The sequence below is a fragment of the Cricetulus griseus genome, chromosome 3 (assembly GCF_003668045.3).
Source record: "Cricetulus griseus strain 17A/GY chromosome 3, alternate assembly CriGri-PICRH-1.0, whole genome shotgun sequence".
Taxonomy (NCBI): Eukaryota; Metazoa; Chordata; class Mammalia; order Rodentia; family Cricetidae; genus Cricetulus; species Cricetulus griseus.
Window position 1 is genome coordinate 255,576,740 of NC_048596.1, and position 19,010 is coordinate 255,595,749.

Consider the following 19,010-nt stretch of genomic DNA (forward strand, 5'->3'; position numbering starts at 1 on the left):
TTCCCAGGTCGCTGGGATCATGGGTGTTTGTTTTCACACCAGATTTTTTTTTTTTTTTTTTTTTTTTTTTTTTACTTTAAGGGTATTCTTTTTATAAAATCTGTGTTCCTGGGAGCAGTTTCCTTCTAAGTAGTCATGAAGAGAAATACTGATTGGAAACGCTAAAATTAAAAATGGGCTGAATGCCACAAAATGCTCTGAAACCGTTCCTTGTGGATCAGATGGACTAGACCTGTGGTCTGGAAGCTGCTTGAAAGGTAGGATATCCTAAAGGTGTTCTCCAGGCCTCCTGGCCCCTTCAGCAACTCTGGAGATTGACTGGGTCCATTGAGGGTGCTCTCTTCCCCTCACGGCCTGTTTCATACTAAATGCAAGTCTTACTTCACAAACAGAAAGAATTTGCTTTCTCAGCCATTAACACAGTGCAGTATCCCTTTCTAGCAGGGACCTATCACCAAGAACACTTGGTATTTGAGGTTTTGATTATTTGGGGTTGGGGGGACATGACAGGACACACAACTATCCCTGTGGGTTTGGGAAATATGAAGGAAGCTTCCACCTTCTTGTGCTTTGGAGCATCTGTTGCATTTGACCTATCATGTCAGGTAGAAGCCGGTTTTTATACTTTTGTTTTTTGTTTTGTTTTGTTTTGTTTTGTTTTTTGTACTTGAGTGGGTGGGTGGGTGGGTGTGTTGATTTTGTCTTTCAGGAACCTTGGGAGAGGCTTTTCTTAGATTTTAGAAGTACCACCTTGCCTTAAGTCATAGAATTCTTATCTTAAGAGTCTTTAAAGAAAAAAAAATGAAATTGCTGTACATACCCCTGTATATAGCCTTTGTGGCTTTAATGGCATCTTTCACCCTTCAGGATTTATAAAATGCTACTACAGAGCTATTTGAGAACATGGTCAAGATTAATGTAGACACCACTCCAGTTTAAATATTTCTCATTTAGAGAGGGGATGAGTTCTGAGGGAAAGGCTAATACTGTCCTGTGGTGTGCTCTGTTTGACTTCTAGAGGAGTTGCCAAAATGTTCTCACTCAGAAAAGATGATGGTTTTCACTCAGCCTGCTACTGCCCTTGTAGGTGGAAGGCTGATAAACTTCAGTGTGAACCTCAGCAAGCTACCTGACTGGTGTGACTGGATAATCATATACTTTTCAAAGGAGTTTGAAGTTTTGGCTCTGTAAGGTTGTCTTTGCAGTACAGGTGGAAAATGAATTCTGAACATGTTAGCCTAGAATAGACTGGATACAGTAAGTATATATTGTAAATTAGCTGTCTTTAAAAACGAAAGATGGCACCTCCTTGTAATAGGTAGGATTTGAAATTAATGGCATGTACTACTAATGAACTAGGGAAATGGGGTTGCTGCTAAAATTGTAGTGGCAAAAGCTGGTTAATTTTAAAAGTAAAAATGAATGTTAAGTGTTGAGAAATGGATCTCATGGGCAAGTAGAAGTAGAGTCATTGTGCAGAAATAAACCTTTCATAGATATGGTAAGTCGTAAGACCCAACTGATGCAAAACTACACCATTTCCTTCTTCCTGTTACCGTCCTACCACCATGTTCCTGGGCTGTGAAGAGACACCATGACCACAGCAACTCTTATCAACAAAAGCTTTTAATTGGGGCTGATTGACAGGTTCAGAGGTTTAGTCCATTATCGACGTGGCAGGAAGCATGGTGGTACACAGGCAGATACCGTGCTGGAAGAGCTGAGAGTTCCAGGCAGGGGGAGAGAGAGAAGAGAGGAAAGAGAGACAGGGGTCCTGGCTTGAGAATTTTAAAACACCAAAGCCCACCCCCAGTGACAACCGCGCCATGCCTCCTAATTCCTGTCAGTAGTGCCCCTCACTAATGACTAAGCATTCAAATGCATGGGCCTGTGGGGGGCCATTCCTGCTCAAACCACCAAACTCTGAGCTACACCTCTAGCTTCCTGTTAACATTCTTAGGTTTCATTTGCCTTGGCTTCTCCTTTTACTCTTTGTTGCCCACACTGAAGGGAATGGTTTGTCTTTTGGTGTTCTGCTCATTTTAGAGTACCTTAGGGTGACATTGCAGTCTACAGGTTGCTGTGCCCTTTCCCCACTTCCAATATGGGACTGTTGTAAGACTATCAGAGTGAAATAAAATACACTCACAGCCGCACCTACCTTATGAGTTTTACTTTAGAAACTAGCATGGTCCACTTGCACTGGAGGGTCTGTCTCTGTTACTAGTAATGGTCTGTCTTCTTGTTTCCATTTTCCAGAGAGCAAAACTGAACTTCCTCCAGGGCCTTTGCATTTGTCATTAAAGACCATTCTGACTCGAATAGTTCCCTTTGACTTTCAAATATGATTCCCATGTAAGGATCCCTTAGTGTTCTATCTACACTTTGACTCCAGACTGTTGATTATAGCCTTAAGCTTTGTACTTGCTCCATGGAGTGTATGTTGTGAAGGACTCAGTAAATGTGGGATTTCAGACTTCCTTTGTGCTAGCTACTAAAGACCCCGTTTCTAGATTTAGGGATCCAAATCCCTTTAGGGATTAATGCTCTCCGAGGAGCTCAGCAAACTCTGTGAAGACAAAAGCTGGCAGAGGGTTCTTAGGCACATGGTAATCCACAGAGCCACAAAACATGAACACATAGGCAAGGGCTCTTGGCTGTCCTTATGCTAAGAACTTTGCATGATGAAATCATATGGTTAAAGGCCATTCAGCAAGCTCTTGAATGTCTTGAAACTGGCTCAGGACCAGAGGCCCAAGCTTAGTAAGGCAGAATACTGAGGTGTGTATGCCGCCTCCGTGTGTGTCAGCACTCCAGGACTGGCTCGGAAGACAGCGGCACCTGGCCAGAAACAGATAAACAAAGAACTTCCTTGTCTGTAGACTAGGACAGCCTCAGAATTGCATGGCTTCTTGTGTATTTTAGTTGCTGTTACCCTTTATTCCCTTGACTTTTGCGGCCTTGTCTCCCCTCCTTGCCCATCCCAAGTATACTAAAGTGAAGACATTTAACAAAGAAATGAAAGTGAGCACAGTCCCTAATTTAACCATTCCCCCCAGGAACGTGGCTATAGCTATTCATTAAACACATTCTGGGATAATATAGGAAAACATTAAGTATAACTTCAAAAACTTTAACATAGATTTACCATAAGATCCAGCAATTTCATTTCTAGGAGTATGTTTGGAGGGTGAAAAGCAGTCTGGAAGAGAGATTGCTAGTGAAAGCCAAAAGGTGAAAACCAGCAGCAGCCCATTGGCTGGTGGACAAATACACGAACTGTGGTCTGTCCACACAACAGGGTCAGTGGGCCTGAAAGAAAGAAGTCCTTTCTGTGCTACATCAGGGCTGTGCCTTAAGGTCATTTTTCTGAGTAAGCAAGGCAGTCACACAGGACACATATACGCTTCTCCTTTCAGGAGGAGTCCCCAAAGTAGCCAAATCCATGAGCACGGAGGAGCTGGGACAGAGAAGTTAGTGTTTATCTGGGATGGTGCATGCCACTGTAAATGTACTTGATGCCACTGAACTACCGTACACTTAGAAACAGCCAGCAAACTCTAATGCTGTAATAGAGCCCAGTTTGCTACTCTTTATTGGGGACTCAAGCTATCTGGACTATCTTTGCACCAAGGACAGAATCTATAGATGACTGAGCGAGGGCGCTGCTGCTTGATCCTAGGTGTCCCTGCAAACACTGGTATACACTGCAGGGAAGTTTTTCATGGCACAACAGAAACTCCATGCAGAGAGTGTGAGAAGACGAAGGTGGGAACTGTGAGAGTGACCATCAGAACAGCATATTAATTGTGTTCGTCTCTGGTGTGAATGGGGCATTGTATGTGTGCATGCGTGCTCGCACTTGTATGGGCACACGTTTATGCAGGTGTTCATGCATGTGTAAAGGCCAAAGGTTGACATCAAGTGTCTTTCTTGGTTACTTTCCACCTTACATTTGAGGTATTATTGACCTCATATGTATTGAGGCATGTTCTCTCATTTAAATCCAGAGCTCACCAGCTAGCTAATCCAACTAGCCTGCTTGCTTAGGGATCCTGTCTCTACCTTCTAAGTGCTATGCTTACAGTTGGGCCACCATAATTGTCTGCCATTTAAATGGGTACTGGGGATTCAAACTCAGGTTCTCATGCTTGCACAGCAGTCGTTTTGCCCACCGAGGCATCTCCCTAACTCATGTTAGAATTCTGTGTGTGTTTATATTTTTCAGTAATCTCCTATCATAAGCTGTTCCCTGAATAGCAGTGGTCCTGCTTGTTTTGTTGTGTGAAGGCCCTGCTGATGAATAATAGTCCTTTATTTAGGACAAGCAAAGCTGGGAGGGGAGTGTTTTAAGCACAAGGAGAGACCACTGCCATGCAGCCTCAGTGTGTTTCCTCTCAAACTGTCAACCAAGGAAGGGAAATCTAAGCATGCCTGACAATCAGTCATTTCTACCCATCTCACTGGATACACAGCCCAACAGTGGTTTTCTCCCATTTGTAAAAAGCAGTCCCCTTGGCTCTTCACTCAGGTCAATGACAGAGGTAATAAAAACAACCCTAGTATGGAGCCCTTAAATTTTAATAAGCTATGAGACATGTGTTGGGAGTTACATCAACCCTCAGGGCTTTTCTAACTGGCTAGAACATATTTCCCGTTCCCTGGATGATCTCAAGCATTCCAGTCTCCCTGGGCTCGGTTGTCAGTTGTTGCTGGCAGGTGGGTGAGTTGTTGATCATTTAATCCCTCCACTGTTATGCCTATAATTATTTAATGTGCTGTTTAACCCTCAGAAGGCTGGTTCCAATCTGTTCTTTTCCATCCTGGCTATTTGTAGTAAGCTCTCTCTCTTTGTGTCCCCTGAATCTGGCATATCTAGACATTCCATTTCTTTGCTAATTGGCACAGTACCCTAATGTACCAGATTCTGTTTATTATTAAAACAGTTGCCGTCTGCAGTTATCCTTTGAGTACCTACAGTATGCAAAGCACCCAGGAGCCATTGAAATCGCAATCCCTTCAAGTCTCAACCCAAAACTATTTGGAGATGTTCCTAACTCTGAAGATTTCTCATCCATTAATTCTTTTCCCAGCATTTACCTTTTGCTCGTTTGTTTTTCTTGATGTGTGTGTGTTTGCCACTATGGGAGGCTGCTAGGTGTGACATGAGCTTAATACCCATGGATGATCTCAGGTGGCAAAGTAAGCACAATAGACCTTAGCATTGACAGGGCCGTCACTCAGCCTTAGGAGCCAACCTTTGCTCCGTCCAGCTACCTGTCTTCATTTTACTCCAAGAAACCACACTTGCTCTTGGATATGGTGACAGATAAGTTGTAAAGAGTTATAATTATGACTGAATGAATAGTCCATTAGAGGGAAGATCCAAATAGGAACATTTCGTTGCCTAAATGTGAAACCATGCCACAACCAACCAATCCACTGTCTCTGCCTTGGGAGCCAACAAAGAACCAGTCATTTGTCTCCTGAGGGAATGAGGGAAGCAGGTGATCGTCCCGTACTGCACAGCGCCTGCTGGTTTCTAAGACCCCGGGCAGCTGTCTCCCTGTTTGCTCTGTTACTTCACTTGAATTGTTGGGAATTTAGGATTCCTCCTCTGGTGCAAAGGAAACGTCATGGCTGCTGTAACTTTCCTTCTGCCCCGTATATTTTACGTTTGGGGCTGTGTTACACCTTGAGTATTCTCCATCCCTGGTAGGTATCAGATGTATCAACTCTTGAGTGGTGCTTTTCCACGTCACCTTTGCAAGGGTCTGTGTTCTACCCCAGGAACTACAGGTGGCTGACAGTGTGGCCCTAAAGCACTTTGAAAGAGCTAGCTCCCTGCGAGTCTGGTGAGTCAGGCTGAGAAGCCCTGCTCCTGGCAGCAGCACACCACACCCACCATGTCAAATACATCATTATTGTGTGTCCCTCGATTTAATTAATTAGCTAGGTCTTAGGTTTAGGAAGGTATAATTAACCATTTGGAGTTGATATAAAGTTACATAGTCTCTCATTAATTGGTAGTTCTTTTTTGTCTCAACATAGTATTTTCAACACAGCAACTCTCCTTACTGCTTTGCGTTCTTAATATTTTTAGATTAGTTCTCACTGAAAAGTTAGCTATTAAAGCAAATCACTTTAATTGAAGAAATGCAGCTTTTATGGTTCCTAAGCTGTGTGCTGTTGGTTTTAATGTTTTCACTCAGAATTTTCCATTCATCTATACTTTTTGTCTGTTTCTGACATCCCTGAGTTATTTTGCGGCTGTAACGAATTATTTGGGTGTTTTGTGAACTAAAATGGTGCTTAAACATTTGCCACTTGGTTCCCTTTGCTCTGTAAAGAATAGCAACTGCTGACTCATCCTGGCCCCCTCTCCGGCCTTATGACAGCCCCAGTTCTCCTTGGAGAGTTGGGTACACATGTGCTCATGGCTTGAAACTGAGTCTCAGATATGAGACCATGTTACAGAAATCCTGCACAAGTCAACTAAGTTTAAGTTTGGTAATGTTTATGTATTGGTTCTTAATTTGTAGAGAAAATTGCTGAATGGAAGTTTAAGGAGGCAGCTAGAGAGATGGCCCAGTAGTGCCATTGTTCTTGACCAAGAGTGCATATTGTTCCTGCAGAGGACCCAAGTTCCACCCCCAGAACTCACTCAGGCAGTTCACAACTTCCTGTAACTCCAGCTCTGGGGAATCTACAACCCTCTGGATTTCCTAGAAACACACACATAAGCACATAAATAAATAATAATATTTTAAGAAGATAGTAAGATTTGGAAAAGGTTTCGGAGGCCAAGGGAACTTGATGGTGTCATTATGCAGTCAGATAAAAGTGGTTCAAAGAGTGATGATGCTTGAGAGTCAAGAAGATCAGAACAAGGCAAGCAGGACAAAAGAGGGAACAGAGATTGCATGTGTGAAGAGCAGGGGCTGGTGTGGGGCCCATCCCTTTCCACAGCAAAGGCCTGTGACCTCCTGCGTGGTTGGTAGTAGAGTCAAGACAGAGACCTGGCATTCTGCCCAACCAGCCACCTGTCTCGAAGGATGGCAAGGAGCAGGGAGACTGTTTTGGTCACTATTGTATTGCTGTGAAAAAGCATCATGACCAAGGGAACACTTGTAAAAACTAAGCCTTTAACTGTGGGTGCATACAGTTTCAGAGGGCTAGTCCTTTATTGTCATGATAGGGAGCATGGTGGCGTGCAGGCAGCCATAGTGCTGGAGAAGAGTTTAGAGGTACATCCAAATCCACAGGGAGCTGGCTCCTGGGCCTGGTGTGGGCTTTTGAAACCTCAAAGCCCAGAGTGGCATACTTCCTGTAAGAAGTTCACACCTCCTCTAGCATTGCCACACCCCCTAATCCTTCTAACCCTTCTCAAACAGTTCACCAGCTAAGGACTAACCATTCAAATACATGCTCCTCTAGAAGCCATCCTCATGCAGACCACCACTGTTCAGGAACCAGACATGGGCTGGAATGGTAAGCTTGAACCTCAGGTCTGTGGATCTGTCAAATGTATCAGAGAGGTGGTTCTCAACCTTCCCAACACTGTGACCCTTTAATACAATTCCTCACGTTGTGCTGACCCCCAACCATAGCTACTTCATAGCTGTAGATTTGCTACTGTTAACCAACTGTCATGTAAGTAATCCTATATGCAAGATGTCTGATATGCAACTCCTGAAGGGGTGGCAGCCCATAGACTGAGAGCCCTTGAGGTAGAGACCCAGATGATTTGGGTGATGCTGCCTAGGAACACAGCTGGAGCCTCTTGAGAGATAGACTTAACATGTGGGTGCTGGTACTGGAGCAGCATGTTCAGACCTCCCCAGCATGGCCCACTGTGAAGGACACACCACTCATTATATGGATTTGCTGTGATCTCTGGTTTCTAACAGTCCTGTCTGGAACAGATACTAACTGGCCATGAAACGAAACTGCCTTTGCATCCCAAAAGTACTGATGTGTGGAGCAAGGGGAGAAAATCCAGTATCTGTCACCTGGTATCCACACTGCAGTGGTGGCTAAAAGAACTAACTCCTCCTAGCCTTGCCCCAGTATGAAAACCAGCAACTACCAAGTAGAGCAAGAAAGGTATTCCAGTCTTGAGTATCTGGCCTGGCAGCTGTGTAGTGATGCTCACCACAGTCAGTCTGGTCCCTCTGCTCTCTGTGCTGCCCCTATGTTATTGGTATGTATCCAGAACCCTGAGTGCCTGGAATGCTTTGCTGGAGCAGAGGTTGTCATCTACATTAATAGCCAAGCTCTGGAAATAGGCAGTGGCAGGGAGTGGGTTTATTTAGCATGTTTGATCTTAGTGTTCCCCAGGAGCTAAGTTCAGCTGGGTGCTGTTCATTCATGAAGGCTCTCCAGACAGTTGTACCAGCAGTGGCTTGCCTTGTAAATGACTGAGGAGCATTTTCACTGGGAAACTCAGGCCCCTCTAGATGGAACTTGTAATTGAAGTAATAGGAGCAGAGGGGCCTTTTGTATCCTTTGTATTGTTATAAAATAGATACCAATCATCCAAGGCTGCCTAACGTGTTCAAATGACAATATCTGTCTTGAGAAATAGTCTTTTTTCCAAACACTACACCTTTTGGCTATTCTTATTTCCAGTATATTCTAAATGATATATTCATTTTGTGTTGATATGAAAGTAATGGGGAGGTAGTTTTTTTCTTGTGATGAGTCCAAGAGGTTACTGTTTTCTGCTTTAGTTAAAGACACCATTCCTGTTCTCTCTCCTAAACTTCTAAAGACAAGTAGAGTCATTCTGTCTGTGGTGAATCCCCACCCCCAGGTCTTCACAGTTATGATTTGCCTGTGTCTGCATGAGTAATGCACTTGCATCCTGGCTAATCTTTGTTAAACGTTGTCTGTGGGCTTCAGTCTGGCTTTCTTGAAACACATGCTATTCTCAAGTATATACGTACGTCTGTCCTGAGCGTCAGATACCTGATTTTTTTTTTTTTTAATGAAGTTTTCCGATCTTTCTTTTGAAAACACAGTGTTTTTCTCTTTTAGATGTACCTCTGTAAGAAATAGGCATAAGAAGAAGTGTATTTTGACAACTGCATTGTCCTAGTTTGGTTTCTGCCATTGTGATGAGCCCCATAACCAAAAGCATCTTGGTGTGGGTGCCTTTGGCTTACAGCTCACATCACCAAGAAAGCCAGCATCAGCATCCAAGGCAGAGAAATCTGGAAGCAGGAACTGAAGCAGAGACCACAGAGAAATGCCCCTTACTAGCCGCCGCCGCCTCCTGGTTTGCTTAGCTGCCTTTCTTACACAGCCAGAGCCCTGGTACATAGTAAACCAGCAGTCCAGAAAATCTGCCTCCCCACCCCACCCCCGACATACATAGAGGCCTGACCAGTGTAGGTAATGCCACAAGTGAGGTTCCCTCTTCCCAGGTATGTCAAGTTGACAGGCCAACTGTGGCATGTCTAGGATTTAGAAACAAAAACATTTTGACTTGTTTTTGTGTGGGCCCTTGTTGAATAGTCCTGGAGTGCTGTGCTGAGCAAGACTTCACTGCATCCCCCCCCCTTGGGGGTAATTAGGTTGTAGTCTATTAGCATTGCCTGCCTGGGGTGCTTAGAGACTGACTAGCACTCCATGGGCCATCAACTTGCATATCTGAGTTTTCCCCCTTATAGGTCATTGTTCTACTCTTAGTCTTTACATGAGGATGGTAATTAGTTTTGAAATGTCTTTTTCTGTTAATCTCATCAATTCTCATCACTTCCTATTCAGTGATTTAATCTTGGCCATCAGTCTTGTTATTCTACTCTGTCAGCCTTGGGTTGCTTTCAGGATATTGTGGCTTTTACAATTTAGGATGTTGGGTTTTATTATATACTTAAAGATTGTGTTTGGTTTTTAAATTACATGTATGTGTGTAAGTGTGTAAATGGGAATGCAGGTGCCAGTGGAGTCTAGAGGCTTCAGGTCACCTAGAGCTGGAGTTCCAGGCAGTTGTGAGCCACCTAACATGCTGGGAACAAAACCCAGATCCTCTGCAAGAGCCATATGCCACCTTAGCCACAGAGCCATCTCTCCAGTCCCATTAGATATATTTTTAGAAGTGTTAGCTTGTCACAGCTTGCTGTAAGTTTTATGAAGTCCCAAGCATCTTTTATCATAGACCAGTGTAGGTTCACTGCCGATGTGTGCCTGTGTCTTGGTCTACAAGTAACATCTCATCAGACCTTCTGAGGACTCCCAGCCTTGTGTACACTCTAAAGATTACTCTGTTTAGGTCTCTAGGAGTTGATCTTTCCTCAAAAGTTGTTCCCTGCCAGACTTAATATAAATTTCCCCTATGTATATCCAGACTTGTATTGGACCAAGACTCAAAGGAATCCCAAACAAGTCCTAGAACTTTCTTTCCCCCTGTGCTGCCTCACAACATCTGAATGCACAGTGCTGTTTTCCTTTGCCTATCCTTGGGCAGGAAACTGTTACCCCATTATGCTGCCCTCCCTGCCTGCTACCCAGCATCTGGAGATAGATACTTGCATATTGTATTAGTTGCTAGTTCTGGTTGCCTTTGTATAGCTGTAGTCCATACAGCTTAACAAGGGTGGAGAGGCTTGGCTCACAGTTTCAGAGGGATTTCAGTCATCATAATAGAAGGTGGAAACAACTCAGTTCATGGTGGCAAGAGGAGCCAAAAAAACTGAGAGAACTTCCCAGAACTCAGGGGTGGGTACAACCTAATAAGGCCTGGCCAAGTGTCCTACCACCCATTCTGGTGCATGGCTTCACCTCCTGAAGAATCCACAGTCACCCAGTGCTCAAAAACATGTCCACTGGGGGGTGGGGGGCATTGTTTAATTCAGGTCACAACACTAGTCACTACCAGAGACAAGAAAGCACAGCACCTTTCTATGTTGGAAACAGATTCCAGTCATTCTTAGAAACCTGCCCCTTTAAAGCCAAACTATTAAGCAGGTTATGTTTTAAAGTATCTTTATTCTTCAGTCAGTAAAAGAAAAACCAAATATTCGAAAAGAAGTATGTTTCTGTCCTTGACAAATTTTATGCTATTGACTCATGGGATGAGTCACACTGGTGGTCAGAAGTGTCAGCCATTAATCCTCAGGGGCAACTTTGGCTCCTGTGTTTTCATAAGTGCTACCCTGTGTGTCCAGAATCTCCTGTTCATGGTGTAAAGAATAGTTCTTCCTGGGCCTTCAGTCATTTGGCAGTTGATTAGTTGTGTGGTTTTACTGGGAGCTGTGAACAGAGAAGCGACATGAGGCTTCCACCCACCAAGACTAAGAAAGCCCAGGGAGTTGATAGGGTTATTACAGGAGCAACTGCATCACCAGAAAGTCCGCCCTAAATGTCCTCAGGACAGCCATGTTCTGGGCTTCACTACACTGCTTGAGGCAGCCACACAGCTCAGGGTCCCTTAGCACAGTGAGCCAGCAGTTACTGATTGTTTATTTGTTAAAACAGGGCCTCACTATGTAGCCCTGGCTGGCTTGAGCTCCCAGGAATCTTCCTGCCTCTGCCTTCTAATGCTGGGATTAAAGGCCTGCTCTACCATGTCCAGAAAGTTGATTGTATTTTTACAACCTTCAGTGATTTTTTACATTTTTAGCTTTAAGGATTATGCTTAAATGAGTAGTGTATACCAATTGTAGAAAGTAGCAGGTTTCATTATGGCATTGTTATACATGCATGTGACACACTCAGTCATATTAACCCACTGCATTTTTTCCAATCTTGCTATAGACTGTTGCTCTTCCCTATGGAGGGACTGCCTGCATTATCAGTATCAGTATCTCTGGACTTTACTTCCCGTATACTGATCTCCAAGCCTGGAGGCCCCAGCCCCTCTTGTGAGCGATGTAACGTTATTTCCGTGACTTGTTCACCTTGGGTAAAGCCGGTGTCTCTAGCTCTCAGTTCCGCGTGTGAATGCCCTCTATCCTGCTCACTTGAGCACAGTAGTTCAGCATCATGCATGGTCCATTTCTCCAGACTCAAGGAACTACCTGGCCAGGTTGACTCTGAATTGAAGTGAGTCAGGGAATGGAGAGCCAAGGAAGAAGTGGCGCTAGTGAAGACCAGGGAAGCTGTGCTGCCCGTGACAATGATGCTGAAAAAAAACAGTGAAGAGAGCTTTGGGCAGCAGCTGAGGTACAGGTTCTGAGCACCAGTTGGGGAAGATCTGACAGCAAAGAAAATGAAGCTTAAAAGCTTTCAGAGCGGTACGACAGCATCCTGCCTGGCAGGTGCCACTGGGTGTTCTTTTCAGGAATGAAAAACCTCAGGTCACAAATCTTCTAGAATCATGCCGTCTGGATTTGCCTGCATGGGGAGTCGTAGACTTAACCCATTGAACATTAGTGGTTATTCCAGTGTGAATTAAATTAGGGAAATAAATTCTAATTGGCTCACGGCGATTCCCATGATAGAGAATGAATGCCAAGGTACCACTGCACAGGTAAAAGCAAAAGTAACAATGTCTGTAAGACCCCACATGTGTAGTATTCCAGCATCTGTTCTTTAACAGGGAAGATGGAAAAGTACTAACATTTCTTTCCATATAAAGAATCTGGAAAGACACCTTGGAAACCCTGGCCTGGAGTTCAGCCACAGAGTAGAAGGCTTTTTATAGCATGTTTCTTGCTATAGCTTTAGATGGGGGAGGGGGAATTGGCACAGGCTCTCACTCTATAGCCTAGACTGTCCTCAGATCCAAGGTGTGCCTGTCTCTGCCTCCTGAATGCCAGGGTGGCCAGTGTGTGCCACCACTCAGCTTATTTTTAGATTTTTCAATTTTTCATGTGTGTGTGAGGAGTTGGCACATATGGCTATGTACCATGTACATGCAATGCATGAAGAGTCTAGAGAGTATAGGGTCCTCTGGAAGTGGAGTCACAAAGGGTTGTGAGCTGCCATGTGGGTGCTAGGAACTGAACTCTGGTTCTCTGCCAGAGCAACAAGTGTTCTTAACCACTAAGCCATCTCTTCAGCCCCTAGTTTTAGTCTTAAAACGTGTGAATTTATATCCTGTCTAGATCTGTCAAAAGAATAAATTTGTTTTTATTGCAAAGATTAAAATTGGGATGGTCAGGGTATTTTACTGCCCACCTTACTATAATAAAAAATGTTGCAGGACGGACAGTAGCTTAATGGTAGAGCATGTACCCAGCATGCATAAGGCCCTGGGCTTGATCTCTCCCGCTGAGAAAGAAAAGTTGAGGAATCACGTGCAAGACTGGTTAAAAACAGTCTACAGCTTGATTCTGGGGGGCAGTGGTACATGATGGGACACTCCTGGGGGAAAGGAGAGCTGTCTCCAACAGATCCTCCCCGACCTGTGCTCAAAACCCATGATAATTTAAAGAATGACATGGAAGCTGGCCATAGTGGCACATGCCTTTAATTACAGCACTTGGGAAGCAGAGGCAGGGGGATCTTTGTGAGTGCAAGGCCAACTTGATCTACATAGTGAGTTCCAGGGCAGCTAGAGCTACATAGTAAACCCTTGTCTCATCAAAATGACTTGGTAAAACATTATGGGTCCAGTAGACAGGCCTCATAGGCATCTCCTGCGGCAGCAGGAGGAGGAAGTCCTTGCTGTCTGTGATGTCCATAAGGGATAGTGGCCACTTAAGCCTCTATAGGCCTGCCAAGACACGTGGTTTCATCTCCCTGTCTTGCTTGGTCTCTCTTGAATTTAGATGGGAGTTGGCCATAGCTCTTCAGATCTTCATCAGTCAGTCTCGTTTTCCTTTTTAAATTCTCAAATGTAGAGCGTTTGTTCTCCTTGAGCCCCAGGCCCATTCTTTACATGGCTCAGACTTTGGCGCTTCCATTCAGTGGGTACCTGAACATTTTTCTTTTTAAAAGAACACTAGATAGGCAAGAAGGTGATTTCTTTAAAAGTAAAAGTAAACTTGGGCAAGCTTCTAATTTGTGACGTCCTTTAATAGCCAAGTCCTGGGTTCAAAGTGGGCATCTTTGTCTAATTCGGAGGCGACACTGGGAACTGATTGATGGTAGGACATCACAGACCACTGTGATTTCAAACTCTTGGCAGGTACATCTCCGTTCATGGATGCGCTAACAGCCAATGGAACAGCCACCATACAGACATCTGTTACAGGAGTGACAGCCGGAAAAAGGAAATTTATTGACGACAGAAGAGACCAACCTTTTGACAAGCGCTTGCGTTTCAGTGTGAGGCAGACAGAGAGTGCCTACAGATACAGAGATATTGTCGTCAGGAAGCAAGATGGCTTCACCCACATCTTGTTATCCACAAAGTCATCAGAGAATAACTCACTAAACCCAGAGGTGAGAGACACACCCCAGGCTGTGGCTTCATGCTTCTCTGTGCCCCTGGTGTCGTGGCCTGCTTTGCTGAGTGGCACTCTTTGTGATCTTTCTATGGGGAGGTGACAGCCTAGCTTCACGTCATACTTGTGGCCACAGTGACACCTCACAGGAGGAGGGTGCTAAGCAGCCACTCCATTCTCTGCTGTGGGAACTATGGCTTTGAAGTGGGGGTGGTAGCTGCATCCTTCCCCCTCTTCGTACCCTCCCCCCAAGTCATCTGTAGATCATAAGGCTCAGTGACCCTGTGGCCTCCCTAAAGCCACATGAAAATGTGTGTACACGGGCTTTGCCTTAGTGTTCATCAGAATCTTGATGGGTTCTTTGTTCAGACAAGATAGAAGTAGCTTGGGTCTTAGTCCCTTTAAAGAATGTGACTGTCATCCTTCTGTACACATGCCATTAGTATCCTAGTAGCACGTGTCCTTGTCAGTAGAACTTAGTAGAAAGGACCTTTCGGTGACCCGGGGTAATGTGCTTGCAAAGTTTAGAATCCAATTCCATGATGGCTCTAGAATCCAGTGTGTTGGAACTTGTGCCTCACCAGAGTTTTAAGTTGCTTGTCTGCCATTGTGTACATCTTGAGCAAGTGGGTATCTGACCAGAGTCACAAAACAGGGCTGGTTCTTGGTCCACTTTTAGACAGCAGGGTTCCTTTATTAGATACTTTCCGATGCTTCACGGAGATTGTTTCAAGTGGTGTGTGCCTTCCTATCCTGGTGCGCCCCCCACTCAATGCCGTCATATGGCAAATGATTTAGGCTTCTCGCCCTGTTGTTAAACAGATGCTAAACAGCCCAGACCCCAAGAACTTAACTCATTTCTTGAAACTGGCTGAATGTGTCACCTGCTGTCCACACTAGAAATTCCTGTAGGTATCTGTGTGACTTGTATGGTCTGCTGAGAGCCACAGTGGCTATAGAAGAGCCAGCTGACATAGATTCACGTGCCTTCCCACCGGTGTTTATAACCCACCACGTAGTTACGTTTCTGCTACATCCCTATCTCGCTAATCTCTGGTTATAGAAAATATAAAGCATGCAGAGTATTTACAGTAAAGGTGGGCGAAGTGAACCACATCAGACTGGAGATGCCTTTTTTATAGGCCTAAATTGTCCCGTTATAAGGTGCTTTGTAGGATTCTGACCACTTGGACTTATGGTGACTTCCAGGTGATGAAAGAAGTTCAGAGTGCCCTGAGCACCGCTGCGGCCGACGACAGCAAGCTGGTGCTGCTCAGCGCTGTGGGCAGTGTCTTCTGTTGTGGTCTGGACTTTATTTATTTTATACGGCGTCTCACGGACGACAGAAAGAGAGAAAGCACTAAGATGGCAGATGCTATCAGGTAAGTACAAACGGGGGTTTTCAGCTAAGCCTCTGGGGTTTTGCAGGGCACCAGTCTTTCAGAGAATAAGCCTGAATAAGCCTCAGGAATAAAGTGTGCGTCTTCCTCTGAAAGGCACTGGCAGTAAGATTAATTAAATCCTCTGTCTTCTCCATTGCCCCAGCGTAAATTACTGCTTGCCTTGAGCAGATCACTGATTTCAGGGCTTGCTTAAGCGGAGAGCATTCTGGGAGCATTGTAGTGTGTTAACCTACTGTACATTTGTGCTGTACATTCTCTTCCCTCTAAGCTTTGTGACAGTTCCATGAAGTCACATAATGGGTGTGGTTCTTGGGGGGATTCTCTTTTTTTCGAGTGTAAGTAGGGTACATTCTTGTTTGTTTGCCCCAACTTCCTTCTAACTACACTGAGAAATAAATAATGCTGTTAAAAGTCCTATTTTCTTACATTCAGTCCCAGAAAATAGACCATTTATTTGTCCGTCTTCCCATTCTTTTCTAAATAAATTTTTAAATTTTTGAGATGATTTAAAAACTGTAATTTGAGACATGCACTTGTAAACTGGCTATATCACTTACGTTGACCCTCACACTTCTGTGGTGAGAACATTGAGAACCTATCCCCCACCCCTAGCCCTTTTTTTTCTGTTTTTGAGACAGGGTCTTGCTGCATAGACCGTCTGACCTTGATCTTGTAGTCCTCCTACCTCAGCTTTCCAGGTCCTGGGTTTATATCCTGGCCACTACCATGCCCAGCTTGAAAACTACTTTCTTAACAATTTTCAAGTCTATAGTATGTTTTCAGTTATTTTCAACATGCCCTTCTCAATATAAGCATTTTAAAATATATGTATATATAATAAAAATATAGTTTTTGGTTCTGTTAAGTAGGTAAATTATACTATTACTGGCAGCTTGCCATCTCCATGTAACAGTGCCAACCTGGAAATACAGCCATTTCCCCTCTGGTTGGTTTTTTCCACTGCAGTTTCCTAATGTTGAGACACCTTCCCTAGAACCTCCAAATCCCACTGTAGGCACGTCTGTTACTTCAGTAGTCACTGCAGGTGTAACTAAAAGTGTCTTCATTTTTCAGAGGTGAATTTTAGATAAATAGAGCCAGTCACCTTTTCCTGCCCACCTCTCTATAAGGGCATTATCCTCAAGTGACCCCTTTGGACCCTTTTGTGTTTTCCTTTCTAATTTGTAGCAGATTGAAAATCCAAAGCCTTGAAGGTTTACAAGTGCAATATAGTAGTTTGGATCTTCTCCCAAACTATTAGGTCCCTGTAGCACTAGAGTTGAGATTCTGAGAGTTGCTGGGCTCCAAATGGTGGGACTAACTATTGTAACTATGGCACTGGCCTTCCTGGTCACCTATAAGCCATCTGGAGGCACACAGCAGGATAGGGATGGGCTTCTGTTTGTTTTTTTGTGTTGGTGGGTCTGAGGTATGGCAGGCAGATCATGTCTTTGATAGATCCCCCAGGTGGCTCTCGTGGGTGCTGCCTACAGACCCTAAAACCCTACACCTTGGAGTTGTGAGGCGTTGCCTTGGCCTCATACAACATATTTCATCATTTTCAAAATTAATAGACACTTGGATTTGGGAGGTTATCCACCATCTGTTCTAAGCGTGTCCAATCCATGGGCCACACACAGCCAAGGATAACTATGAATGCAACCCAACACAAAGTCATAAGCTTACTTACTTGTTTTTTGTGGGGGGGGGAGTTTTGTTTGATGACTTAATTGCATAGTTCTGAGGCATGAAACTTGCATATCACAGTATCATGTTCAAAAGGTGGACTGTGTCTGCTGGGTGTCTTTCTGAGTGTGATCATACTTGATAGGTTTTTCTTTTTCTTTTTTTTTTTTTTAAATCCAGGATTTTTTAAGTTGTATGATCGATCTTACTAAATATTATTCAGAATTGTTACCTCTGGTCTCCTAAATAATTTCAGACTTGTGGTAAAGTAGTATATGGCACAATCTTCTTTTACAATTGGAAATTAAATTGCTTGGTCAACGTGCCTAAGTCCCTGGCAGATTGTCAGAACCTGTGAAACTTTATAGCAGCATTACACAGTAAACCAGTAGTGCCACCAGGGCTCTCATCCAAGACAACCTTAGGCAATCCTCATACTCTGCCCCCATTCAGGATCGATGGGTGGAAACTTGAGATTCATTTTTATCCAAATCATCCTGCCCCTTATGGCAGCTTTACATGTGTTCTGATAGCCCTGGCCTAGTAATAAATAAATAAACAAATAAAACTAATTTAAAAAATAAGGCTCGCCAGCCAATGTCTCAAAAGTTTGGCTCCTTTTTCCAGGTCTGCTCCCCTTGAGCACTACTTGTGAATCTTCCTGAGGTACCTTCCTTTCCCTTCCCTCCAGTGATGAGTTACCCCCTCCCTTCAGTAATGGATTACTCTGGACAACAGCAGAGACTAGGATTAGGAAACCACAAAAGGATCCCCCCCCAAAAAAAAAAAAGACAGATTGAATAGTCTAATCTGTTGACCTTTTAGGATATTTTAAATGTATGTTGATATACTTTAGCAGATCAGGTAAACAGTAAATCACACCAGATTCAGTTCTCTTGCTCATTTGTGCTTGTTTCTGTGGTACCCCTCATCTCAAAGCCCTTACAACTTTGAGGCAAAGGGACTTCATTGTTTTGAGTTTCTGAAAGTCAGAAAGGAAGGTTGAATTAAATACTAGGATTGTTCCATTATCAGACCCTCTGGTGATAGCCACTTTGAAGATTCAGGACATAATAAAATGTCCAGGACATTGATGGTAAAGACATAAGGACCAAAAATCTATTCGAAGCATTTAGCTTCCAAAGTCTATAGACCAGGACTAGAGCAGCCGCCTAGACTGGCCTGTTTGGAAGGTGTCTCTCTTCCCAGCAGGCACCTCTGCTGCCCCTGAAGCCTGGCCTCCTCTTCCACTCAGTCCTGTTTAACTCAGCTGAGAAAGGGCAGACAACTGGCTGCTAACAGCTCTGGATACTAATTGCCTCATTTTCCCCAAACAATCCCTAGCCTTTTATGTGATTATCCAACATTTTGATATCCAAGTTAATAAATGTTCTTCCAGCAGGAATTTTGCTTAATGCCAAGCCTTTCTCAACAAAAGCAATAGGCAGCTCCTTCCCCTGATGCTGGCTCTTCTGGGCTCCAGGCTAAGGCAAGGGGACAGTCTGTAACTCTACCCCAAGGAGCGTATTGTATCTGGGCCTGGTGCTTCCTACTAGACAAGATGCTGTGAGGGTTTGGGGATTTT

The 19,010-nt window shown here is 44.1% G+C and overlaps 1 protein-coding gene across 2 annotated transcripts in view; it reads left to right on the forward strand.

Moving 5' to 3' along the window:
* Cdyl (chromodomain Y like) overlaps positions 1–19,010 on the forward strand; it is a 128,140-nt gene that overhangs the window by 96,010 nt on the left and 13,120 nt on the right. For both annotated transcript variants that reach the window (XM_027410356.2, XM_035442914.1), the window contains 2 exons: positions 14,078–14,334; positions 15,546–15,718. In XM_027410356.2, coding sequence (XP_027266157.1) covers positions 14,078–14,334; positions 15,546–15,718 — 430 coding nt within the window. The remainder of the gene's footprint in view (positions 1–14,077; positions 14,335–15,545; positions 15,719–19,010) is intronic.